The sequence below is a fragment of the Orcinus orca genome, chromosome 6 (assembly GCF_937001465.1).
Source record: "Orcinus orca chromosome 6, mOrcOrc1.1, whole genome shotgun sequence".
In the NCBI taxonomy this organism is placed as follows: domain Eukaryota; kingdom Metazoa; phylum Chordata; class Mammalia; order Artiodactyla; family Delphinidae; genus Orcinus; species Orcinus orca.
The window spans coordinates 15,206,274-15,233,995 of NC_064564.1; the positions used below are offsets into that span (position 1 = coordinate 15,206,274).

A 27,722-nucleotide genomic window follows, 5' to 3' on the forward strand; every position below is an offset into this window, starting at 1 on the left:
CTTTACAAAATTGGAGGCATTTCTGGGACGGTGAGGCATCTCTGGGAGGGGGTTCTAGGGCCCCCTAACAGCACCCAGTGGGGAGGGTGAGGCCACTTGGAGAAGACCCAGGGGACTACATTACCGCCGAAGTCGGTCAAGCTCAGCAGCCTGTGGAGGAGGTTGTCCTTGGCCTTTTCCTCACCTTGGGGTGGAACAGAGGGCTCCTTTCTCCCCCTTCCCTTGTCCTTGCCCCACTTCTCTAAGAAAGCCCCAACAGAATCATTGCTCTGTTGCAGTTGACCCCCTTCCCCCATCCCTCCTTTAAATCAGTTTACTGCCTTTGGGCTGGACATTGTCCGTTTGCGGCCCTGGGCCCTCCCAGGCCTACCTTTGTGGCTGCATCCGAGGACTCCCTAACTTTCTGGCTTCCAGTTGGGTTTGACCAACTGGAGACAACAGGCTGGAGCTGGAAGGGAAAGGAGGAGAGAGGAGTTGGGGTATTTGAATCTCGCCGACCTTTACTGCCCTGCACAGTGAGTGGCCGTTTCCCTACTGACCGCTAGAGGGAGCTACAGTTCTCACTGGGTTACAGTAATCCCTCACCAGGGCCCCCCAGTTCCCCAACAGAGCGCCTTATCCTCCCTCCCTTACTGATTTCCCACAGGCCCGTCTACTTCTGTAGATGTTTGACTCTCTGCAGGCGCTCCGTTTGGGTGGACCCGAGGTCTCTTGGCTGAATTGATGATTACACATCGTAACATGTTTCGTGTTAATTGCGACCCAATCCGGGGGTCCCAAACCCGCAGGCTCTACATCACCTGGAACTTGTTAAAAATGCAAATTTCTAGTGAGTCAGAAACTGGGGGTGGTGCCCAGCAACCTGGCCCCCGCCATCCCGCCCGGTCCAATCACGCAGCTGTGTGTGGGCTTGCATCTGGGGACTCAGCACAGTCGCGGCGTTTCAGCTCATGTATCTCGCCCGTCACACTTTACATAAAGCAAAGCCTCTCTCTTTTTGCCTCTGCCTCCCAGGAGAGGCAGCTCTGACCGTGTGTCCGGCGTCTGTGCTTCTAACTTCACTTAACAGCCAACAAGGGCTTCCCTGGTGGTGCAGTGGTTAAGAATCCACCTGCCAACGCAGGGGACTCTGGTTCGAGCCCCGGTAAGGGGAGATCCCACATACCGCCGAGCAACTAAGCCCATGCACCACAGCTGCTGAGCCTGCATACCACAACTACCGAAGCCCGTGCACCTAGAGCCCATGCTCCTCAACAAGAGAAGCCATCGCAATGAGAAGCCCATGCACCGCAACTAGAGAAAGCCTGTGCACAGCAACGAAGACCCAATGCAGCCAAAAATAAATAAATAAAAAATAAACACATTTATAAAAAACAACAAAAAACCAGCCAACCAGTTTCTGCTGTGCAGCGGGGTGATCCACTTATACATATATATATTATTTTTCATATTTGTTTCCATTATGCTTTGTCACAGGATATTGAGTGTATTTCCCTGTGCTATATAGTAGGACCTTGTTTATCCATCCTATATATAATAGTTTGCATCTGCTAATCCCAGCCTCCCACCCCTCCCCCACTTTGCATTTTGGATCATATTCCTGGGTAATTTCTGGATTTAAACATTTCTCTTTGTCTTTTCTTTTAAAAAAAATTATTTATTTTGGCTGTGCCAGGTGTGAGTTGCGGCATGCATGCGGGATCTAATTCCCCCATTAGGGATCAAAACCCAGCCCCCTGCATTGGGAGCGTGAGTCTTAACCACTGGACCACCAGGGAAGTCCCTTTTTGTCCCTGTTTTTACTCTCACTAAAGGCTCTTCAGGAATAAAAATGCTCACTTTTTAAGAAAAAAACCCCAGCCAACCAATTTGCTAACCATTTGCTCAGTATAAGTTTAATGGAGAAATATCTGTTTAAAACAATAGGTCAAAAAGAACAGCTCTTTTACAAACAAGTTATGGCAGTGACGAGTCAAAACCCCACTCTTGATTTCCTGTTCCTTGAACCCACCCCTAGAAGAGGGAAGAGGTGGGTGAGAAGGAAAGATGGGGCTGTTTAAATGTTAGCTGGAAGAATTACAAAAATACACTCTGATGTAGTAACAGGGTTGTCATGAAACATGCCATGGGGGGAGGGGCAGGAAGGAGGGGGGAAGGGAAAGACAACCAGATGGGGCTGGGCCCTGTGGGTGGAGGCCTGGAGACAAGGCCTGCCTCAGGGCCTTGGGGAGGAAGGAATCCTGATTCCCAGCCGGCAGGTCTGGGGCTGGAGACATGCTGATTTGTGGATCACCCGGACACCTGGGGAGACAGAAATGATTACAGTGGCAAATCTGACAGTTTTTCTGACCCTTCAGTTGTGTTTTCCCTAAACAATAGACAGGAGGCAAAGAAAAGCTATCATTCACATAATTAGCCCCAAAAGCAACAAGAAGGGTTTCCTGTCTCCCTCTACATACCTGCTTTCCTGTCCCCACCCCCCACCCCCACCCCCCCCACCCCCCGGTCTAGTGGCAGGACCAACAGAATGAAGGGAGGTCTGTGGGCTAGGGCTTGAAAGTCAGAAGGGGAGAACTGCCCAGAAGCAGTTCTCTCATCCCTGGAGTTTGGAATCTGTGTGTGGTAATTCATTTCTTCAGGCTAAAGAGAGCCCTCATTTATGGCTCTCTTTTCTAATACAAGTGCCAACTTCACCAATTTCTCACCAGGAGTGACTCTGCTTACTTTCCACTGTCTAGAAGTTCAAGGCCAGGGACAGCAGAAGAGAGGAGGGAAGTATGGGGCCAGGGAAAGGGACGGTATATACCACGACCAGTTGTGCACTTTTCACAGGTCTGTCTAGAACTGGTCCTGCACCCCAGTGTCCTTCCTTTCTAGGACATCATTATGTAATAGGGAAGAACTTTTGTATCCTATTACATGTTAATCACTAAAGGGATGTTGCCTATAAGCTTAAGTTATACATAAAGGCCCATCTCTGGGAATCCTGCTTCCCAGGTAATGAGCATTAAGCTAAAATACCTTGGTTTAGCTCACAGGAAACATCCTGACCAGGCCCACCTGTGAATGACTGCAGGGAGGAAGAAATGAACACATGCCCTCTGGAGGCTGATGGGAACCAGGAAATGTTGGACCTTACTCCCTCCCCTTTTAGTATAAAAGGAGCCTGAATTCTAACTCAGGCAAGGTGGTTTGTCTCACCGTTTTCTCGGTCTGCTGGCTGCGTGAATAAAGTCATTATGCTTTGTCCCAACAACTCATCTCTCAGCTATTGGCCTGTCGTGTGGCCGAGCTTAGACCCAGTAACAATTATACTTTCTGAATAAGGTTTTGGTGTTTTTTTTTTTTTAAATTTTTTGGCCGCACCATGTGGCATGTGGGAATCTCAGTTCCCCGGCCAGGGATTGAACTCACAACCCCCTGCGTTGGAAGCGCAGAGTCTTAACCACTGAACAGCCAGAGAAGTCCCTGAATAAGGGCTCTTTATCCCGTGTGTTAGGTGACGCCATTTCCTCCAGCCTTCTAAATCTAGGTTGGTGTTGGATGTCTCAGGGGTCCAGAACAGCCTGGCAACAGGAGTCCCCCAGCCGTGGAGAAATCTCAAGCATGTGTGGGGCTGGTTGGAGTATGTATAGGCGAAGAAAGACAGGCTTAAGGGACTCCTAAATACACATTTGCACTGGAACTCAGCAACCATGAATGTGTGGAAAAAAGAATGAGTGAGATGGTCACAGGAGGAGAGCAATCAATAACACCCAAATGAGCTGGTTAATATCTGCAGTGTTTCCATCAAGAACTTTACATCTTGAGCAAAGCCACAGACAGAAGCTGGTTACCGGTTATGTTTCAGTGCCGCTCAGTTGGAAGCTTAATAGATAACTAGAAAAACCAATTACCTGAAGAGGGGCTCAAATAGTTTTTGTTTTGTTTTTTTAAATAAATTGATTCTTGCTAATGTGACTGATTCTGAACTGTCTTTAGGTAAAGAAAATGGTTGCAGTTCAGAGTTCGACATGTCTTCAGTGTTCCTTGAGGGTCCCTTTAAAGGAGACTATCTTTAAGATTTGAAAGAATTCAATCCATGCTAGCTCTGAAAGATTTACCGTTAGGTCCTGTGCAGGAATGGCTTAGGGAAAATAGAATGCTTGTAAAGGATCCAAGAATATGACTTCAGAAACAGTGCAGGTTAATTCAGGGCCTTCGGAGATTAGTCATTCTGCTAAAATAAACGCGGCGGCCTTCGGCTCACAACTTAATACACATACCCGTATTTGGCCATGGATGTTTTGCAAACAAGCCAGCCTACCTGCAAAGCACTACGTGGGCTGCCTCCCTGCTAAAGCGTGGATGCCAAAGATTCACACGTGTATTCATATACTTTGAAGGAAGATTTTTAACCATCTGGCTACCTTTGACGTACGGGAAGCAAAATAACACAGCACATGCAGATTTTTTCCTCTTATGCCTCCGAGTCAGGGAAAAGCCCCCGCCTGGGTAACAATGTCTGGGGAAAGTTTTTGACCAACTGATTAGTTCTTTCTGTTAGGGGAAGTCTCTAGACTGTTTAAGGAAAGATATGAGATCCTGCAGATAAATCATATTCCCACACATGAATTCAGGCATATATGCTTGACGGTTGGGATTTTCTTAGATTTTCAGACAATTCCACTGTGCTGGTTCCCTGTGCCACTCAAAGTTACGTATAAGTTGATGGGCTGAGGAAAGCTGAGTTTGTAATGCCTGGGCAATAAATTAGCATCTCTGATGTTTATCATCTGGTCTGCATTATAGGTACATGTATAAATGTGTCTATGGGGGTAAGAACATACCAGAAGGGAGAGAGGAAAAGGGCGAACAAACAAACACAAAACAAAAATGGCATCTGGAAAGAGGCAAAAACTGAGGAGAGATGATGATCCCTGAGTCCCTCTTCCAAAAGCGACTCAGGTCACTTGGGCCAGATTCTCAAAGCCTTGCTCAGGTTCCATTGGCTGCAAAGAATCAGCCCGTCTCTGGCCAAGTGGTCAGATGGACGAGTGATGTGTGGAAGAAAGAAAGGCAGAAAAGTGTCCTGACAAGAACTGGTCCTAACCAGAACTCCTTGACTGGGGGAGATTGGGAAAGTTTAATGGTTTCCATGGAAGCCAGTCACCTTGAGATACAGGGGGGTAAGGGAAGGGACAGCTAAGCCATCTTTGAAGGTGAAATAGCAACATCACAGCCACAGAAATCAGACTTTCTGCGAATGGCTAAGCGTAGGTCCAGTTCTCCGTTCTTAGTCTCGGAGGAAAGGTGAGTGAATGGTTTCTATGGCAACCAGATAGGAGGATTGGTCCACTTAACTGTCCCCATAGAAACTAAGCTCCTGGAGAGCTATAGAGGAATTAGTTATCTCAATACACTACTATTATCCCCATGGTAACCAGTCTCTTAATGGCAGTGGTCAGTGTCGAGAGCACTCCCAGGAAAATCTTTGCTCCCAGAGAGAAGGTGGGCAGGAGGTAGGGAGGTGGGTTTACCTCCCAGGCCTCCCAGGAGCTGAACCCCTGGAGGTGGTGTAGGGTGTGCGTATGTGTTTGGGGGCCAGCGTGCTTCCCCAGGCCAGGGAGGATGGCTAAGGCAGGGGTGGAGGAGGTTTCGTTTTGCCCCCAGCTCATTCGGGCCCCACTCACTCATGGGTTGAAGTGGACGGTACAGCTTGGAGGGGCTCCCCTTCCGGCTACGCATTACCATGCTGGTTCAGGGTGCGCCGGCGCTGGCTGGACTGCATGCTCAGGACCAGGTACTGCCTCATAAACTCACTGAACCGCTTCTGGTTGGCCAACTTCCGGGCCGACTTCCGGGCTCCGGTGAAACCCCCGAACCTCTTCTGCAGCTGCCTCTGCTCCGTGCCCCCCACCTCCTCCATGCCGGGCTCTGTCCCTTTCTGAGCTTGGAAGAGGCTCCTGACACGGGGCATTCTCTTCAGATGCTGCATCTCAGAGGCTCTTGGCTGGTCAAGAGCAGCTACCACGTGGTCTGGGTCAGCAGGGCTGAGCTGCCAGGAGCCCCTCGCCATGACCTTGGTGCACGGAGTCCAGAGAGGGCCGGAGAAAACCTTCCCTTCACACTCGAGGATGCACACCTGCAAAGATGGAGGTGGAGGAGGGAGAGAGACGAGGGACAGCTATTGGTCCAAGGCAATGAGGAGATCAAGCCCACGAGGAGATCCAGTCCTTCTGTCGTCTACTTTGGTGCCAACGCACGTGCTCCTGAAGCACCCATTTATCAAGTACCGTGCAGCAGTTTTACATGCAGTTATTTAAGTGCGTAGAATTTCAGAATTGGAAAGAAGCAGAAAACTAGCCCGGCTCTGTCATTTCACAAAGAAAACTGGGGCTCAGGGAGGTGAGTTTAACTCACCACAGGTGACACAGCAAGTTAACAGAATGAATGCACCAAACCTGCACCGCGTTATAGCCTTCGTCGGGTTTTTGGAGCCAAACACAGCTCATCAGGTCACCCATAAAGAAGAATTTTATTTTGTTCTCTTATCAAGCTTAGGAGAGGTCAGATCGGTTTAAGAAACTGGGGATTTCTTAAGTATGTAGTATGTAGTGTGTAGTACGTAGTCACGTAGTTAAATCTGCATGGTTATTTTAAGGTCACCAGGTAAAGATCAACCTTGGTGTGATTCATTTTTCACCTCACACACACTAGTCATCGCTATCTGTGCATCAGTTACAGAAAATGGGGGTCAGACTTGTGGTTGCCAAGGGGGAGGGAGAGTGGGGGAGGGATGGATTGGGAGTTCGAGGTTAGGAGATGCAAACTGTTACGTATAGAATGGATGGATAACAAGGTCCTACTGCATAGCACAGGGAACTGTATTCAATGTCCTGGGATAAACCATAATGGAAAAGAATATGAAAAAGAATATATATATGTGTATAACTGAGTCACTTTGCTGTACAGCAGAAATTAACACAACATTGTAAAGCAACTATACTTCAATAAAAAAAATTTTTTAAAAAGAAAATAGGGGCCAAGACCTTGGGATGTAGGCAGGTTGGGCATTCGGGGAACATCGGACACAATCCAGTAGACCCGCCAGCCCCCGAGGAACTCCTGCTGCTTCTCTGTCTCTCCAGGCATCTCCATTTCTCATCTAGACTACCAACCTGAACATGATATCTCCCACCCTCCTGACTGGTCCTGGCCTTGGCCCTTTCCTCCCACGTTCCGGTCTCCGATTAGGTCTCCTGGAAGCCTCTGCCTCCAACTTTTTTTTTTTCCTATTTGCTGTTTTGACTTCACCCTGAATGCTCCTCTCTGTGTTTCTGGCCTTAGCCAGATGGAAACCGCCTTTCAACCTGACCTTGACATCACGGTCAGCAGGAAGCCGCAGAGCCCTTCGTCAGACCTTGGAGTCTTTGCTTGGCTTCCAGGGCATCAAGAGTTACTGCTCTGCCTGGGCAGGTGTGGGACGTGAGAAGATGTGTGTGTGCCTCATCGGCCCTACCTGGGGAGCAAAAACATCCACCCAGGGCTTCCCTGGTGGCGCCGTGGTTGAGAGTCCGCCTGCCGTGTCTTCTATCTCCATCAAAATGTCTGACCAACACATTAAGTACAATTTGTTAAGAATAAAGCCCACCTTCTCTTCTGGGGCAGAGGCTACCACCTGCCCATTCTGTACCCATCTCCCCTCTTCCTTACTAAGAGAGCACTTCTGGGACTTCCCTGGTGGCGCAGAGGTTAAGACTCTGCTCTCCCAATACAGGGGGCATGAGTTCGATCCCTGGTCGGGGAACTAAGATCCCACATGCATGCCGCAACTAAGAGTGCGCATGCCGCAACTAAGAGTTCGCCTGCCACAACTAAGGAGCCTGCCTGCTGCAACTAAGACCAGGTGCAACCAAATAAATAAATAAATATTTTTTTTTAAAAAAGAGAGAGAACACTTGTTTTCTTCCTGAAGGCCACATATATGTTTCCCAACCTCCTTTGTAGCCGCAGAGTGCTAACCACTGGACCACCAGGGAAGTCCCTCAGTCTTATTTCTGAATCTTCCTCTCAACACCCCTCATTGCTTCAGGCATATGAGGTTGCTCTTAGTGCCTCAAACACAGCGAGCTCCCTCGCCTTCCCCACATGTCTTTTCTCACTCTGTTCCTTCTGATGGAATAACCTCCTTCCATCTATCCTTTGGGGCCAGCCAGGCTCCAGAGCTACTCCTCAATGACACCTGCTTCTGGCTCCCCGGCTGGAATTGCTCTCTCCTGCTTCTGTGCTCCCACAGAACTTTGTTTTCCACTTGTGGAAATTTGAATGCTTAGTATAATTGTAACACCTTACAAGACAGAATATGACAAGTTAGGGACCACATCTTACTCATGGAGGAATCTTCTCCATCCAGTAAATAGGAGGGTTTCAAGTAGAGGTTTGTTACCCTGAGCTGTATTAATAAAGAATTCACTTTATATTTAGCTAAGCGTGACAAAGGGAAAACTTTAAAAAAAAAAAAAGAAAAGAAAAAAGATGAGAAAGGGAGTCACTGGAAGAACAGGAGTTGTAGCTAGTTGCAACCAGACTCCAACTCCTCTGGCACTTAGCACAAGCTTCTGATGTAGTGCTTGTCACCCTGTTGCAGCTCTTTGTCTTGTCTGTCCCATTAGACCAGGGTTTTTCACCTGTTTTTGGGTCATGGGCTCTTTTGAGAATCTAATTATTCTCCATAAGGGATTCCCTCCCTTTCACTGTATAACTGCACATTCATGTCACATTTGCGCATAATTTTAGGGGGTTCATACATCTTCTAAAGCCTAGCCATGGACAGGCATCCGTGGACTCCAGGCTTAGGACCTCTTCACTTGGCTGCTAGCTGTGCTGTAGGGAGAACGTGTATGCATTCCAGGCATCTCATAGCTGGAGTACAAAATGGAGTCCATAGTGAGGATGTGAAATGAAGAGAAACAAGAGGAGGAAGAGGGGTTCTGCAGCTGAGGTCGCCCAATGGTCACACTGGGAGATGCCTCAACTCTTCTTGTGCATCATCAAGGCATTGCATAGACTCCTTGGGCAACACCTGGTCCAATGGGTCCTACACCTGGGTGTGAATCTGAATCATCTGCAGAACTTTTTAAAACACAGAATTTCATAACCCAGTTAAATCTCTGAGGAATAGAACCAGGGTTTAAAGCTTATTTTTACAAAGCTCAGGTAACTGTGAGATTTGCCCAGGTTTGGAAATGACCAGTGTGGTCCATGTTCGCATGTTATAATGAGGTTCAGTAATGGGTTCAGAACTACATGGTGAAATAACAGTATAACCTGAACAGAACTCCAATGTTTCAAGTCCCAACCCAGGACACCTCCTAGTCAGCGACTTCTCTGTGCTTGCAATATGAATTGATGGAAACTAATGGGAAAATAAGGATTCTATGAGACCAAAAAGTAAGGTTCTGATGGGCAAATTGCTTATTTTCTGCTGGACCAGAGAGAAGAAAGAGGTGGTATCCAGTGGGAGTGTTACTCTCACTCTCCTTCACTGGTAAGGTTTCCAAGGAACACCTTTGCCCAGACCACCTGCTGGCCAGAGGTGGTGAGATTGGCCCCTACTGATACACAAGATTTTTTCGAGTATGTCTTTTCCATTTAGAGTTTCCTCAGAGATGCTGACAACTCAGTGAGATACATAGAGAAACCAGTTTTTCACACCCACAGACTCACTGGGTAAGAAAGAACGATGGGCAAATTCCATAGATGGGGAGGGTGGACTCTAGAACAACGGAGTTGCAGACTTGAGTGGTCTTTATGAACCCCTACGGGGGTTTGTTAGAATGCAAATTCTTAATCTATACCCCTGGAGATTCTGATGCAGTAAACTGAGGGTGGGCTCCAGGAATTTGCCTTTTCAAGCATTCCAGGCGATTCTGAGGCTGGATTACACTTTGAGAAACCCTGCTTTGGAACTGGCTCTGAGGAGGAAGAAACCATCAGGGAACATGGTGGTTGGCGACTCCTTCAGAGAGTCACTTGGGTCTGTACTACACCTGCTCCTGAAACACTTTGAAGAAAACTGAGTAGAACCAATTTGTAGTTTGTTCTTTTAGATCATCATCCTATTGGGTTATTGCTCTACAGCAGTGGGTCTCAATTGGGAGCAATTTTGCCCCCCAGGGGACATTTGGCAATGTCTGGAGACACGTTTGGTTGTCACACAGTGGGTGGGAGCAGGGAGGCTACTGCTATCCGGTGAGTAGAGGCCAGCTGTTACTGAACACAAGGTTGTGTGCCCGACGCACAGTGATGCCAGACGAACCAAAACACTGGTGTCTGGAACAGAGAAGGGTTTATTGCAGGGCCAAGGGAGAACAGGTGGCTCATGTTCAAAAATCCCAAACCCCCTGATGGTTTTGGGGGAGAAGTTTTTAATAGGCAAAATTTAGGGTGAAGGCTGCAGGGTGTGTAACTTTGTTCTGATGTGTTGGTGGTGAGGTAACAGGTGCTCCAGGAATCTTGTGCTCAGCCTGGAGTCACCATCCTCCTAAGGATGAGGGCCTTAGTTCCCACAGAAGAACACAAAGGTATTGTTATACGTATCCCTTGAGGAGGAACCCTGCCCCAGGGCTGCACTATTGTTTGATTGCTCCTCCCTTGCCCCTGATTCACAACTGTTTGAACCTACCCTTTGGAACTCAGGGAAAGTTCTGGAGGCTGGATGAAGCCTATTTCCTACAAAAAAAGAAATGGGGGACACAGAAAGGATTTGTACCCAGGAGGGTCCCACAGAGTCCTGCTCTGTTTCACAGGGACACTAGCAAACATCCTACAATGCATAGGACAACCCCCTCCTCCCCAACAAATAATTATCCAGCCTAATATATCTACAGTGATGAGTCTGAGAAACCGTATATTACAGAGTCAAGGAGATAACAGGAAAGCATGGGTAGCACTGGGAAAGCCAGTAGAAGTGAAACAGGAGGGAAGGGAGCAGGGCATAACCTCTCAAAGAATAATATAGCCCTAGAAGATATGACATAAACAGGTTAGAACCAACTAGGTCCAAGACGGTGGAAGATTCGACTTCCAGTGGAACGTTGAGCCTCATTACACACTCACTGTAATACATTAACATCTAAATGACACACCTACAGGTGCCATGACAGTTCCAGGGCTGACCGTAAAAGGTCAAAAAGTGGGCGGTGGTCCAATTCCTGGACGTCTCCTCCCCCTCTGCAAAATAGTTGGAATAATCCTCCCGTTCATGAGCCTGTGAAATTACCCAGCCCATAAAAACTAACCACCCCATATTTCGGGGCCTCTCTCCTTCTGAGATGGCCCACACTGTCTGTGGAGTGTGTTTCTCCCAGGGCCGTTCTCACCTTTTGAGATGGACTGCATTCTGTCTATGGAATGTGTATCTCTCTAAATAAATCCACTTCCTACCTTTCACTTTGTCTTTTACTGAATTCTTTCTGTGATGAGACATAAAGAATCTGAGTTTCATTAAGTCCTGAGACCAGGTGTGTGATCTCCATTAAAAGACCGTGGGTTCCAGTCCCAGCGCCAGTGTTTCAAGTCCCAATCTGAGTTGTGCGGTTTCAGAAGCGTAGAGGTGAAACGGACATTTGGAGCACACTCGGTGGGATCCTCACCGAATAGGAGCCTCAAAGTGCTCGCTGTATTGTTCTGCTCCTTCCATTTACAGAAACAGGTGGAAGCTGTTAAGCCCAGAGGCTATCAGATCTCCTGTGAGCCCCTGAGTTTCTAAGCCCAGATGGTAATTAGGTTGTGTGTCAATCAGAGAAAATGAAATTCTACCATCAAACCACATGCAGAGCCCACACCGAGGCTCAACGTACTATTAGATGAATTAGGTGCTAACAAACTCGTCTCAATTCTTGATTTAGGAGAAGGTTTTGGGCAGAAATGAGGAATCCAAATTCGCGACAGCATTTGTAGCACCAGATGGGCATAGGAGCTTAATGCCTAAACTCTCTGTCTGAGGGACCCACCAGCTTCTTTCCAGAGATGGGTTAATGGCCCGTTAAGTGAGCTGGACACATATTCACAGCCCACACTGATGACATGGCTATATTAAGCCACAGTGCCGAGGAGCATCTGGAAAGTCCCAGATTGGTGCCAAATTGATCTGTAAAGCTGGGCTTGGGAGGAAACTGAGCAAAAGGCCGTTTGGATGTCTGGGATCGAAGATGAGGGAAACAGGCCCACGAGCCCATTGGAAGGAAAAGAAGCAGCTCATTGAGTTTGTCACGTTTCTGCCACTAAGGAATCCAACCACTTCTGACAGAGAGACATTTGAGATCTATTTGCTTTAGGAGGTCTGCCAGAATATTTGAGGGCCAACGCAAGCAGGCCAGCAGAGGAATAGTACAAAGAAAAACGTATTAGGAACTCCGACTGCAAGTCAACGATTAAGAATTTTCATGTAATGAAGACAAACTACTAGCAGAAGGTAGTTTCTTCTGCTTTTAATAGAGTTTTAGGGAATTTAAATAAATTTCCCCAGACCTTTCTTGGGAGTCACCTTCTTCTTTGTCTCTGAAACAACTCAGTGAATCTAGTTTTTTTCTTCTTAAGCCGATGGTGTTAGTACCATTCACAGTTTAGCTGAAAGCTCAGGATATTGCAATAGTTTGGGGGTGTGTGAAATCTTTACTGACCAAAATGATAGTCTACCAAAAAGACAACCATACGTGGACCACTGCCCTGGAATGAGAAATAAAGAAATTTTTGATGAAGCCAAGGGTCCAGAGGGTCCTGGGAATAGCTCAGGATTATACCATTTTGTGGAGGGATTGGGGAGCTGACCCTTGCCTAAATGTCTGAGTCCCCCATCATTCACAGAGTGGACATACTCAAGGGTTGAAAGATTTGGAAATGAGATGTGGTTGCCTCAATTCTAGGCATCTCATAAAACTTTAAAAAAAAATAGGTTAAAAGTGAATACAAGCTAGAAACCAAACAGTCAGGCAGCCAGGTCCTCTGGGGGTCAGCAGGCTGTGGTAGGGATTATCCCTCACTGTGAGGCTAGAACTGGCCATTTTCTAACAGTGTTGTCTGGACCCCAGAGATTGAAGATGCTATGAAGAAATGGAAACAGGCTCCAATTTCTTTACTGGCTTGGAAAGACACCAGTGTAAAAACTGTGCAGTGCCCGCACCTATTAGGACACTAAAGGTCTCGCAATTTTACAATTTCTGTGGGACCTCTTAACTGAGTACTGCTCTGTGCCACACACTGCAACATGCTGGGGATACCCAGAATAATCAGCAAAGAAAGCTCATACCTGGTGGTGAGAGACTAGCCGATGCAAGTAATCATCAGAGAGCAAAGGAGCTAGGGGCTGGCTCAATTGGGGCCAGGTGGAGAATCATCAAAGATTCTCCTACTAGGTGAAACCTAATCTGGGTTTTGAAGAATGAGTAGGATTTATTGGCTGGGGGAGGAGGGAGAGCCAGGAGCAAGATAGCAGGTCAGGTTTGTGGAGCCGTGGAAAGGGAAGGGAAGCCTGGATTTCCCAGAAACTACGGAAAGTGATGGAAGCCCAGCAGAGAGGAGGTGAGGGGTGTACCTTTGGGCGTTACCTGCTGTCTGGGGAGAGCGGACGGCCTGGAAAGTGGATGCGGCATCTCAGAAGGAGGTAAGAAGCAGGGAATCTTGGCAACTGCTTATGTTCATGGGGCAGGAAAAGGAACAGGACCGCAACAGGAGGCAGAAAAGGAAGAGTCACAGTGGGGAAGAGAGCCGGGTTCACCCAGAGGGGACGAGGAGAGGAAGCCTGCACATCTGCCGGGGGTTCTGTGGTTAGGAGCTGCTGGTGACCTCCGAGAGCAGCTAAGGAGTGAGGCAGAGGCAAGGGGCTCGAAGTCACAAGTGTAGATACTCTTTCAAAAACATGACAACGGAGGGAAGGAAAGAGCAAGTGGGAGAGGGGAAAAAGGAGAAATTCCCAGCAGGAAAATCAGTGGTACAAAGGAAGAAGGAAGGAAGGGCAGGAGGACAGATCCTGAGATGGCAATAAAGAGGCTGGAGAGAATCTGTCCCTGGTGGCCTCTGTTGTCTCAGAACAGGGCTCCCAAGGTCAAGGTGTCCCGGGAGTGGGAGAATCAGAGTGCTTCCCAGTCAGGTGCGATGTTTATTACAAACAAATCACCTAAATCCATGAATGCTTTACTTTGTAAAAAATAAATTAGAGCAGACTTCGGGTTATCCTTACAGTTGAGGTCCTAACACTTTTTGTTTTCTATTGTGAAATACACATATCATCAAATTTAGCGTTTGAACTCTTTTTAAGTGTACAGCTCAGTGGTATTAAGTATTGATATATTCACATTGTTGTCCTACCATCACCTCCCCCAACCATCTCTAGAACTTTTTCCTTTCCCCAAACTGAAACTTTGTACCGGTTAAACACTAACTCCCCTTTCCTCTTTCCCCAGCCCTTGGCAATCCCCATTCTACTTTCTGTTTCTGCGAATCAGACTGCTCTAGGAACCTAAGGTAAGTGGAATCATATAGCATTTGTCCTTTTGTGATTGGCTTATTTCACTTAGCATACATCTTCAGGGCTCATCCATGCCGTAACATGTGTCACAATTCCCTTCCTTTTTAAAGCTGAATAATATTCAACTGTATGCATAGACCATCTTTTCTTTATCCATTCATCTCTCGATGGTCGGTTGAGTCATTTCTACCTTTTGACTCTTGTGAGTAATGCTGTTATGAACATGGGTGTACAAATATCTGTTCGAGTCCTAATGCTTTTTTGAGTGGGAGATAAAGGGTTGCAGTTAAAACTCGTGATTCAGGAATTGTTCACAACTTTCAGTCTTGTCTAGGCTGCAACCTCAGAGCCTTAAAAGTGTGGCGATTATGAGATTATTGCTTAATCAACTCCTTCAGTGGTTTACGGGTAAACTAGTTGTCTGCTCTGTTTACTAAGACCAAGGGAAAGGTTTTGTTTTGGGTGAAATTTTAAGCCTCTCTGGGCTGCACAGAAAAGGCAGGTGGGCCTCCTGTGTTCTAGTCAAACTCAGCTTTTCTCAGTTCCTTAATTGCCGCTCCAGTCCCCTGAAAGGCATTTGCACCTGTGCCCCCTTCCCTCCCCCACGCCTCCCTCCATTACCTGGGCACCTGGGGCTCTTCCTCCCTGCCTCTTCACTCCAGATCTTCTTTCGGTTTCCTTAAAGACTTAGTTCCTCCAAAAGCCCCCTCTGCCCCTCTAGACTAGGTTGGGGTCCCCTGTTCTTGCTTCCCCGGGGCTCAGTAATTACGCTCATGGAGGGATTGGGGGTTCTTCTCTCCCACCAGTTGCAAAAGCCATCCATCCGCTCACCTCAGGGCCCTTGGCCTAGTTCAGTGCTCAGCACATAGTAGGTGCTCAGGAAACCCAGGATGGCTGAATGAGGAGGATGGATGAACTTTGAATGGGTTCTCTGGGGATGCGCTTCATGATTGGGTGGTTATTACTGTTCAGAAAACAGACTTGGAAACCACTGAGCTGGCATAGGAGGAGCTTGGTGTTTGGGTGCGTCGGGGGCCGTGTCTGCTCACGTTAGGGTGTTATCCCAGCGTGAGTACTTGGTTCCTATATCTGTACGCTTGCCTTAAGGAACAGTAGGCGAAAGTTTGTTCTTAAAGGTTGAGGAGTTTCAAACATGGCATCTTTTGAAAAGAGTTTACTTGACTACAAAGAAAAAGTAATTGAGTTATATTGGATTTAATAGGAGAGGAATAACTAAACTATAATGAAAGCAGTTGACAAAGCAGCTTACTTAGTAAAAAGAAATTTAGTGCTCAAATCAAAATTTAAAATACGAGAGAGCATTTAGGTGTTCATCGTAGAACTGTCTATAATATCAAAACTGAAGGGCAACATACATGTTCAACAGGAGGGGATTGGTTAAGCAAAGTATACTGTATTCATGGGAAGAAGTAACTTCAAATAATGTTAATAACGGGAAAATTATCCTTGTGTAACATAGCAAGTGAAAAAACTAGGATTCTTTCTCTGGTGGGATTAAAGGTGATTTAAATTTTTTTTTTTTATAGTTTTTGGAATTTTTCAAATTCTCTAGAATGAGTATGCATTATTTTTTTATTTTTTTGCGGTACGCGGGTCTCTCACTGTTGTGGCCTCTCCTGTTGCGGAGCACAGGCTCCGGACGCGCAGGCTCAGCGGCCATGGCTCACGGGCCCAGCCGCTCCGCGGCATGTGGGATCCTCCCGGACCGGGGCACGAACTCGCGTCCCCTGCATCGGCAGGCGGACTCTCAACCACTGCGCCACCAGGGAAGACCAGTATGCATTATTTTAATGATGGGAACAAAATGGCAGCATGGGGGGGGGTCTTTATATGAACGTGGTAAAGTGGAAAGATGACAGGGTTTGCTTTCAGAAGATGCTCAAGTCCACATCTGTTTCCTACAGACCGGCTGACACTAGGAGAGTCACGTGACCTTGGGGGGAGGGAGGGGAAGACAGGCCTGCTCCTGGACCTACCTCAAGGTCGAAGCTGTTAAGAGTGGGGCGGAGCTTCTCTCTGCAGGCCATACAGTCCTTCTGACAGCTGCTGGACACGCTGGAGAAGAGGCTGAGAAGCAGGAGGTCACAAAACAGGATTTTCATGGTGCAGGAGCTGGAAGCAGGATGCTAAAACACAAGTGAGGGCGGGTGGCAATTAGCACAGCCCTTCTGTGGGGGCCAGTAGGGGCTGGAGACCCTCACATAGGGGATGCGGGAAAGACACTCTTCTGGGGGGACAGTGCAGCCGGGCCTGAGATTCCACCTCCCAGGAGGGAGTGGACTGTTGAGAGCACAGGTGGCCCAGGCCTGTCTGCCAGGCATAATGTTCATGCAGGGCTGGTGTCTGGGCTCCTGGGGGGAGCACCCTGCGATTCCTGCCACTCAGCTGACCTCCACCTGCACGAACCCTTCCAGGGAGCTAAAGGCCTCACTTTGCAACTTACCAGTGTGTGGCCTGAAGACAACCTCTCCCAGCCTCAGTTTTCATAACTCTAAAAGGGGAATAGTGGTACCCACCTTGTCCCAGGGCTATTGCAAAGATTAGACCCATAAGGGACGTTTTGCAAAGTGCGGTGATGAGTGAGATGTGTAAAATAGATTTATGTGTGACCGATCCTCCCCAGACTCCCCTGCCTCTGCCAGGAATGCCCCGAGGCCCAGAATTCACTCTTCCGGGACGGTTCTGCTAGGTTCCTTGTCTGTTTCCCCTGCTAGACGTGAGCCAGCTTCCTGAGCACAGAGCTAATATGTTCACCTTGCTAATCCGTGCAAAGCACAGGACGAGGCTTTGCAGAACCAGGCTTTGGAGTTATCTATTGAAAAATGAACAAAGAGGGACTTCCCTGGTGGTTCAGTGGTTAAGGCTTTGCCTTCCAATGCAGGGGATGTGGGTTTGATCCCTGGTCGGGGAGTTAAGATCCCCCATACCTCACAGCCAAAAAACCAAAACATAAAACAAGCAATATTGTTACAATTTCAATAAAGACTTTAAAAATGGTCCACATCAAAAAAAAATCTTAAAAAAAATGAACAAAGGGACTATTCTAAGGTAATAGCTCTAATGGTTATTAGTTAGATCAGTTGTTTATATTCTTTATGTAGGATTGTCTCAAAGATGTACAGTTCTTCCTGTTTCCCTTTAACTTTTTCCTGTGATCGAGTCTCCCGAATCAGAAAGCTATTTTCTTGGACTCCATCGCTTTGGGTCCCTGTAGAACCATCTTTATTTGGAGGATGAAATGGAAAGCGGAACAAGGGAACTTTCTGGAAATGTGAATGTTCTTGATTGAGGTGTGGGTCACAGGGGTGTATACGTCTGCCAAAAACCCACTGCATTGTCCATTTAGATTCTGTGAATTTCACTGTACGTAAATTTTACCTTCATAAGAGTTGAGCAAAGGAAAACAAAAATCATTGCCTTTATTGCTTTTTCATCAGACTGTACTGAGAAAACGTAAAAGCCTTGCTATTCAAACGCACTCTGCAGATTAGCAGCGTCCCCTGGGATCTTGTAAGAAATGCAGTATTTCAGGCCCTACCCCAACACCACGGAATCTGGATCTTTTTAGTAAGATTCTCAGGGGATTCATACACATGCTAAAGTTTGAGAAGAAATGGTAGAAGATGCATGTGAAATGGAGCAAGTGAATTGGAGAAGGAGGGGTAGCCAGTGCCAGTGGCCATGTTGGGAGACCACCCCAGCTCTTCTTGGGCATTATCCAAGCATTTCGTACCAAGAGGATGTCGAATGAATGATGCTCAATCAATGTTTGTTAAGTCAATGAGGTGACATTTGAGATGGCTTTTGAATAATGAGGAAGAGTCTGCCAAGAGGACAGAGAAGAGACACAGAACTACCTCGCTTTTAACTAGTGACTCCAACTTTTCAAAGGCATGTTGGAATCAGGATCACAGCCTGGGGAGGGTGGTGAGCAGGCGGCTGCACTGGGGCCCCCTCCCTAAGGGAAGCACTTGCTAAGAGGGAAAGGGGCTCCGTCCCTCTAGATGAAACAGGGTCATGTTGGCCATCCTAAAGGGTCTGACCTTTACCCTACAGATTGGGATGTCTGGGGTTAATGAACAAGGAACTTGAACATCTATTCAGATGAATATATCTCAGATGCATTTTCCTCCTATACCCCCAGGGCTAGTGCCTTAGCTGAGATCTATTGCCTTGGTTACTGTGATCTCGCCCTCTAATTAGTCTGCCTAATGATCCACCTCCCCGACCAAGCCATCTCTAGATGTGATGATGTTACTCATGCTTAAAATAATTCTGTAACCCCCAGTGGGAGTCAGCACTGCTCCTGCCCAGCTCTCTGGCTTCAGCTCCTGTCACTCACTCTTGAATCTCCTCCATTCCTAGTGAATCACGCATAATTCCCAGCTCTATCGGGTCCTTAATGCCTACTGCGCTTTGGCCCTTGCTGTGTCTTCTGCTCAGAATACCCGCCTCCAGCACATACTTCATACACACCTCAGGAAGTATCCCCTCTGGGAAGCCCTCTCCAAGCCCTGGTCTGGGTTACATGAGTCTCCTCTGCTCCTGTGGCTTCGCAAAGCAGTACATCACGCAGGGAAGCAAGCGAGGCCCAGGGGCCTGTCAAATAGGCACAACAGACCTCCGAGACGGGGTTGTTGGGATTCACGTTTTCTCATCTGCTGATCGCTAAAGACGTGGGTTCAGATCCCACGTCTGCAAGTCACCCTCTCAGGTTCTTATCTGTAAAACTGGGATGATAGTAGTACCTATCTTATTGGACGATTAATGGATTGATGTTTTTCAGCAGTTAAAATAGCACCTGGCACAGAACAAGTACAACGTAAAAGCTTGTCAGAGAAAGAGCCTAGGACATAGCCTTCACTCTGTGATCCTATCATTGTCTTTCGCGCGGCCCTTAGCACTCTACGTGGTAAGCTTGGACTTGTGTGTCTATGTCTCCCACTAGCTGTGAGTTCCTGAAGGGCAGAGATCTCTGTTCTATGGTTCTCTGAATTTCCAGCACCCAGCACAGGGCCAGGCACTTAGGAGGTGCTCAAGAAAGTTTGATAAGTGACAGTGGAGTATCTCAGGAGCCCTCTCCCTTCTCCTTCACAAATGGAGAACTGGGGAGTGTCTGGGAGCACCGGCCCCCCGGGGGCCCGGGATGCTCATGGCACAGGAGCCACTTCAGGACCTGTGTCACTGACAAAGGGTCCAGTAGCTAACTGTTCAGCTTGGCGGCGGGGGGGTGGGAATGAGTTTTGCTCCAGATCAAGGCAAGATGCCATCCTAAACTGGAACCCCATGCCCGTTCTGGAAGAAGACTTGTTGCCAGTGGCCGGGAGGCATGGTTGGAATGGTTAGCTACGTGCTAAGTTTGCACTGGTGCAACGTGTTGGTAGGCAACCCAGGGAAACTCATCACCACTTACAGGCTCTTTTGAAGAGAACACGTATCTTGAGTTCCAGACAGCCACCATATAAGCAAAGGTCTTAAACTGAGGACCGCTTGGCTAGATCTTTTGTTTAATTTGTGATTGCCTTTACGTTTCTTGTTCTACTCAATTTCATTCTAGGCGGGAGACGGTTTTGTAGGATTTGTCCAGCATGCTATGCTCTCTATGGCCACATGATGGCAGTGTCTGTACTTCACAGAAGACGGAAAGGCGGGGAGAAAAGGGACTGTTTGCTTCCTAATACAAAATTGCAACACATGTTTGCACGGGCTGAGCTGATAAGTTGTGGCAGATGTTAATGAAGTGCTCTCCTGCTGAGGTTTTTCATGAACTTCATTAACCGTGGCAACTTGCACATTCAGGAAATGTTTGATGGATTGACTGCTCCTGTTATCTCAAATTCTGGGTAAATGGGTTTTTAGGATGAGTTGAGGAAAGAAGATGAACTCCTGGGACATTGAGCATGTGTTCCGTTTGATACGTTTCCTGCATGTAAAATGTGGGCCTTTGTTGGTCTGGCACTTGGAAAACCTTATCAAATCTACTTGGCATTCGCCTGGCCCTCCTTGCTGGTCCATGGTACACTTACCTCTCTTCCCATCTCTGACCTCCCTACCCCTCCACGTCCTACCCCGCACTTCTATTTATTTAAAATTTTAAAATTTAAAGTTGTATTTTTTTCAGAAAGAAGAAAGTCATTTTTATTCAGCCAATTTGCTTATTCCATTCCCCAAGGCTAATCAAGGCATGTGATTAATAATATTCCCTTAAAATTGCATCGTGGGAAGTGTTCTCACTTAGATTTAATGAAAAACACTTGGAAGCAATTGAGTGCTGGGGAGGCATGGCTGGTTATTGTCCTTGTTTATGAATTAGCATGAGTTTAAAGAGTAGTTGATGCTGAAGGCTAAAGTTTTTATTTCTTTTTCATAACAATGTTCCAGTCACACTGAAACAGAAAGATTGATGAATTTCAGTAGGCATTTAGCCTGTAAAAGAAGCCGAAAGACAGAGATTTCTACCCCTCGCTTTTAACTAGTGACTCCACCTAGTAATTAAAAACCAGTCATTACTCAACGTTATTCATTCTCCTCTGCAATTCAAAGAATCCTTAAAATGGGAATCACCACACAGTCCAACTCAAAGATGGTTTCTGATACTTAAATGAGATGAATATAAATAAAGGCTCAAAATATATGTAATAATCCTTATGAGGGGGACAACGCTTTGTCCTTTTTGGTACTCCTCACAACCCTCGAACAATTGTGTTCTAGGTTAAGACTAAACTTTCTTGAAAACTCAATAGAAGTTTTTCATTTTTGAGAAGACTTGACAACATCTGTGTGCTTTGTTGCCCTGTGTATCAGTTAATGTGAAGTAAAATGAAGGTGAGTGATTAGTTAATTCCCGAATTATGTTTGATCTTTGCACTTTGTGTGACTTTGGGTGAGTTCTTTCACCTCTGAGGGCCTCAGTCTTCTCACCTGCAAAATGGGGGTAACAATAGTTGTTGTTGTTATTGTTGTTCAAAATTGTACACTAGAGACCATCAGTAAATAAAACTACCCTAAGTGTGTTTGAATTTTACATGGCTTGTATTCACTTAGTGAACCAAACTCAGCTAACCCTTCTATGTGGGGATGCTACGGGTCTGGACATCTTGTATTGAGTAAAGAAATGTTTAATTACATTTTATTTCAGTAATAACACCTCATAAATTAATCGTGCCTCACTCTTTATGAAGATAAAATACCAGTGTTTCGCTTAATCTATTTGCTTGTAATCTTGCTTCCAAGGGCAATGTCATTAGTTGCTTATCTGTTTGGAGGAGTACATATGAAGATTTAGCCAAAGCTAAAAGTTAATTGAGTTTTGTCTTATGACCTATGAGAAAGCCTGTAATTTTAGTGCTTTTAGTGGAGAAGAGAAGATGACAGATATGCCTTTCTGCTAGAGGTATATCTGTTCCCATCCTTCTCATCAACCACATATATAAATATTGTTCTTGTAGGTTACAAAAGAGTTTTATATTCTTATACAATCCTATAACCTGGGATTAATATTATCCCCCCTTTTGAGATGAACATAGGTTCATAGAGGTTAAGCAACTTGCCTAAGATCATCCAGTTTATACAAGAAACAGAGAAACTCAGGTGTTTTGACTCTCAAACGTGTTCTGGGAAACCATAAGTTCCACACACTAGTCCTGCTTTGGAAAGGTTGGCAAATTCTGGTGGAATCTCGTTGGGATGGTCTCTGTTTGCATTTAATAGTCATCACATTATTATTATATTTAGCATCTTCTGTGCCAGGCACTGTGCTGATTGCTTTATAAGCATCCACCCTATGGGGTAAATGCTGTTGTCCCCATTTTACAGTTAAGATATTGAGGCTTGAAGAGGAGAAATAACTTGAAGTGGCAGAGCTGAGAACCCAACCCGTCTGGTTTGCAAGCTCACGCTCTCACCAGACCTCTCAGTGATCTCGGCAGGGGAATCCCCTGGTGGTCCAGTGGTTAGGACTCTTCGATCCCTGGACAGGGAACGAAGATCCCACATGCCGCGGCCAAAAAAAAAAAAAAAAAAAAAAAGATTTAGGCAGTTTTCTGTGTTCGTGTACATGAATTCATTGTAAGGAGCTCCTTTTGTCCTGAACTCTGGGCTCCCCCTCTCTGATGACACCCTCTTTATTGTTGCCTCTCCCCAGTTCCTGGAGGAGTGTTTCGTTGCCCACCAGTACCGGGGTTTGTCTTCCACACGCCCCATTTCTTTAATGCAGACGTGACTCCTACACTGAGCTTTTGCTTGTTCACCAGCTATGACTGAGGCCCCTTTATTTCTTTTCCTCCTCTGACGAATACACTTACATCCAAAAAGGTCCCTCTTCTGCTCTAAATTTCCACCTGGAAGGAGACGATGGGCGCAGAGGAGGTGAAGGGCAAAGCACGCCCCCGCCCTGCACAGACCGGGTGTGCCTGGAGCTGGTGAGCAATGAATGAACAAAAGCCCTCTGCTTGGAAGCCAGAGGCCTGGCTCTGCCCTCACCTGTGGGATCTTGAACAAGGCCCTTTCTTTCTCTGGGGCTCAGTTTCCCCTTCTCCAAAAAGAGGCAGTTACAATAGATTAGATGGTCAATATTTTTGATATTATAAGTGGCCAGATATTTGTTACAGTAGCCCAGCTGGGGCTCAGGAGAGGGCCACATTTTCTTTCTTTTTTTTTTTTTAAGTCTTTGTTTTTATTTTATTTAAAAATTTTATGTTTTTTAATTTTTGCTCCCACCCTCCTCCCCCCGCCCCCTGCTGGGGATTGAACCGGGGCCCCGTCGCGGAGTCCTAACCACTGGACTGCCAGAGAAGTCCCAAGGGACACATTTTCTATCAGGGCTGCCACAAAAGTGGAAAGGTGTCATCGCTCTTAACTTGGATCTTCCTGATTCTGGCCCATGGTTCCACATATACTGTCAAAATAACTTAAATGGATTTTTCAAAGCTTTTATTTACTTTTACAGTAAAGCCTCTTAAGGTTCCTTTCAAAAAGATTAGAAAATACAGATAAGCAAAATAGCAATGGATCTAGATCAATAATCTTCAAACTTCTTTAACTTTATACTCCTAGCAATCAGACCGTCTTGAGCTCACCTTCCCAATTTACTTAGAAAAGTTACATACAATATAAAACCCACTAAAGTGCAAATTCAGAAAGATAACCACATAGAAAATTAAGCCTCAGTTTCCCAAAGCCCAGTGGTCTGTCGGGCACCCACGCCCCTTTTGGAGACCCCTTGGCCTAGACTCGTTGACATCTAGTGACATTGGCCACAGCTCTGAGGACAGGCTGCCAGGTCTGTTTTCCTGGCGCTCGGTACTGCGGGCTCCTATCAGTAAGCCAAGCACGTTTCTCGGCTGAATGAATGAAAGGATGAATGGGGACTCGGTGGGGGAGGAGCACAGGACAAGTGTGAGCTGAGGGGAGGTTGGCTCTGAGCCCTGGTTGCAAGGCAGAGCCCTGGGCGTGTGCTGGTGATCCGCTGACATTTTCACTGAGACCCAGGACTCCTCGGGGGCCAGTTCCACAAGTCACATGCCGAGCCAGGCCCTTCAGAGCTGGCGATGCTGTGTTTCTGCAACACTGAGGCAGCAACCAGTATTTGAACAATCACAGGATCGCGGAAAATCAAGACCGAACGTGATCACTGGCTATCCTAGGGAGATGCCCAGAAAATCGGCTTGCCCCCCAAACTGGTGTGCCCTAAATCTCACGGCCAGTGTGTGGTGAGAAGGAAAGCAGCAGGTGGAGGACCTATAGGTATTTACATAGAAGTGTTTAGAACATCCAGTTTGCCTAATGAACTCCCAGCCATTCGAGCCACCGCAGGCTGTCATCACTGTGACTCCTGTTCTCTGGGAGGGGCCCATCCCCTCCCTAGGATATCTGATGAGTAGTTCTACCCAGATTCACATCAGGTAGATTTCCTTCATGGGGGCTCTGGGGCTGGGGGGCGTGAGGCTAACTGAACCGTGGGGATAAAAGCGTAGAACACTCACCCTAAACCTCCCATCCCTACCGTGCGTGTGTGTGTTAGCATGAAATAGGCATGTAGACAAGTTTAGCTCGCTACCTGGCACATAGTAGGTTCCAATAAAGGTTCATTTCTTTGACCTCCTTTTGTGCCCTTGTCCCGGCTGCCACCTCCCTCTCCAAAGCCCTTGGCTCTTCCAGATTCTACCTCCTTCCCTGCCCGGTTCGAATCCCTGGAATCTCTGAGCAAGGACTCCTTCCCCCAAATTCCTCCAGCACTTGCTGTCTGGACCACGCAATTCAGGACTTAATTACACCCAGCCTCGCGTCATCCGCGAGTTGTTTCACTGTGTGTGTTGCCCCGCGCGCACCCCATTAGTTTGTAAGCACCCCTGGCCCGAAGAGGGGGAAGCAAAGGAGCCAGCAAGGCTGGACTCAGTCCCCTCTCTGCCACGTCCTCAACAAATTATTTAACCTCTCAGCTTCAGTTTCTTCAAGTGCAACATGGAGATAATGATACCATCTCTCACGGCTGTTGCCAGGGCTAGTGGGTGTGAAAGCGCTAAGATGTAAATCGTTGTATGAGTGTAAAGGGCTGTTATTATCACCTCTGTTGGATCCACCCTGCCTGGTGGAGTGTAGATGATAAATACCTGATTGAATACAGAATAGCTTTGTGACAGCTCCTGTCTTGGGCTCCAGAGAGCACCCGTTTGCGCCTAATCCTGCAATTATTCCCTTCGTTGACAAGGCAAAATCGGCATCCTCTAAATCCCCCAGTACCCTCAGCCTTCAGCTGATAAAGCCAGGGCTGCCGCCCCTGGGAGAACAAAACTGCACCCTCTGAATGACCCCAGGCTGCACCACAGCGCCCTCGATGGGCAGCACAGGGAACGGTGGAAGCTGCTCCTTTTACCAAGATGGTGGTTGGGGGCAGTCTTTCCAGGGACCCTCCCCTGCAGAAGACTCAGCAAGGCCAAAGGAACACGAATGCTTTTTGTGAACGGTATCACGGCAGCGGTGGAAGCGTGCAGACTTTTTCCCTGCCACACTTTATAAATGAGAAAGAGGAGTGTGTCTGCAGTAGCTACCCCCAGGAAGCGAGAGAGCAGCAGTTTCCCTGGGAGGTTTTGATAAGAAGCCAAGCACTTACTTTCCCCCCCTCTATGTTGAAAACTCCGGTTTAGGCTTGCTGGCGAATGCCATGAAAAGCTCATCTTTTGTTAGTCTGCCAACCAATGTTATTGGTTATAATTGGGACAATTATGGGCTGCTCAAGGAAACGAAACACAGATGTTGAAACCCAGGATCGGGGTATTCAAGTCCAAAGCTGCTTGCTTTAAATAGTCCATTTCCCGAATCATCCTGCCTTACTTGAAATTCCCCCAGAACTTGCCCATGTTCAGAATGAGATGGGGGAGGATGGGATGGGTAGCGGTGGGAGGGGAAGGCAGACGCAAAGGGAGAGCCGCACAAAGAGAGAAGGAGGAAAAAGGCTGAGCCAGAGAGAGTTTGGATGACTTCTGAACATCGTATTCCACAGGACCCCGGCAGAGACCTTTAGGTGGGAGAGACGGGCAGGAGGAAGAAAGATGCAAAGAAAGAGAAGAGACCTCCAAAGGATTCGGCGTCTGGAGACCAAGGTCAACCTTGCAGAAATCTACGCGGAATTCACACACAGCCACCGCGATCAGCCACTTAACTCGGCGAGCACAAGACAGGGTCTGATTTCCCCCCTCATCATTACTAGCGATTTGTATTCAGTGCCTAGGGGAGCAGGGTTCCCTCAGGATTAAAAACCCAAATCTGAATCAAGTTGAGTGACATGCTGAAAACAGCCTGCACGCCCTATGAAAAGAAGTCAGGCGCAGAGAGAAATCCCTCACAAGGGTGCTTGGAGGGCTGGGGGCTTCTGGAGGGTTGCCTTGAAATGCAAGCCCTCACTCCCACCCCCAAGTGCCTGCCGCTCCCCTAACCTCACACCTATAACCACCTTTTCGCCACAGACAGCAGTGACAAAGTAGGGGCCACAGCTGGGGAATCAAAACTTTTCCTCATCTCCAAGTTCAGCTCTTCTTCGCCATCTCTCTTCAGGATAAAAGCCTCAGCCCTCCCCTCCACCCCCCCATCCGAGCCCAGAAAAGAAGACGAACGAAGGGATAATCTCACAGGAGGCCAGCAGCATCCACACTGGACAAAGGAGAGGGGCTGGGGGGAAAGCCCTGCCGCCCGGCTACTTCCCCAGGCTCTCAGCAGCGTGTCTTGGGGCTGGGGCTTGCTTGCAGTCGCCTACCTGGGAGCTGTCAGTAGCCAGGCTCCTTCGGATGTGAGGCTCCTCGGTTTCAGCCACACCAGCCTATATACGCTCCCCCCCCCACACCACGCCCCACACAGCCCTCCCCTTCCCTGCCCACCTCGATGACACAGACACACGCTGACCCCCTTCATCAAGCGAGCAGCAGAACCTACCATCCTTCCTGGCTGTTCCCCGCCCCCCTGGCTCTGTGCTCAGACCTGTGACATCCCAACCTCCCTGTCAGTCCGTTCCCAAGCCTGCTTTACCTGGGCTCTGCTCAGCCTGGATCCCACAGCTGCCTTCCCTTTGCTTCCAGAGGCGCTGCGAAGACTGATGGGGAGCTCTGGCTAGTCAGGAAGAAAAAAAGCCTCCTGGTGACAGTGACAAGGCAGACCCCAGTCCTGGAGTCTCCTTGAGCAACCTTTGTGCCCGAGGAATGAACAAGGAGTGGGCAGAAAGGGGGGAGCTCCCACCGGCACAGAGAAGCCCAGAGCTGAGCTCAGATGAGCCCCCTCCTGCTGTCACCACCCCACAGGCAGCAACAACTAGGCCACTCAAGGGAGTGGCTCCACCTGCCATGGGCCGGGGCCAGAGATGCCTCACAGGTGCCCACCCCGCAGCACAATGGAAGATGCTGAGATTTTAGACTCAGCATGAAGTGTCTGAAATTCTGGTTCGAGCAAGTTCTCTGTGTGAACCTCAGGTCCTCCTTCTGTAAAGGGGTGAAATATCTCCCAGGATGGTTGTGGGTAGAAAAACGAGATTCTGTTTGTATTTGGAACCTTTGAGACATTGAATAAATGAGAGTTCGGCATCCTCTCCATCCTTTCCCGTAAATCATTCCGACTGAATCTGAAACTCCTCTCCCAACATCTACCGTCACAATAGAGCGCTTTTAAAGCTGCTGCTCTACTTCAGGGTGTCACCACCAAGCACCCA

General features: G+C 47.6%; 2 protein-coding genes across 2 annotated transcripts in view; one reads left to right on the forward strand and one right to left on the reverse strand.

The window, feature by feature from the left end:
* FBXO16 (F-box protein 16) overlaps positions 1–27,722 on the forward strand; it is a 169,399-nt gene that overhangs the window by 131,302 nt on the left and 10,375 nt on the right. The window lies entirely within an intron of this gene.
* On the reverse strand, positions 1,583–27,255 carry PNOC (prepronociceptin). Its single transcript, XM_004270702.2, has 4 exons — positions 26,781–27,255; positions 16,507–16,656; positions 5,673–6,124; positions 1,583–2,301 (listed from the first exon to the last, which is right to left on the reverse strand). Exons 2-3 carry the CDS (start codon positions 16,630–16,632, stop codon positions 5,720–5,722), a joined length of 531 nt encoding a protein of 176 aa, XP_004270750.1. The 5' UTR covers positions 16,633–16,656; positions 26,781–27,255; the 3' UTR covers positions 1,583–2,301; positions 5,673–5,719.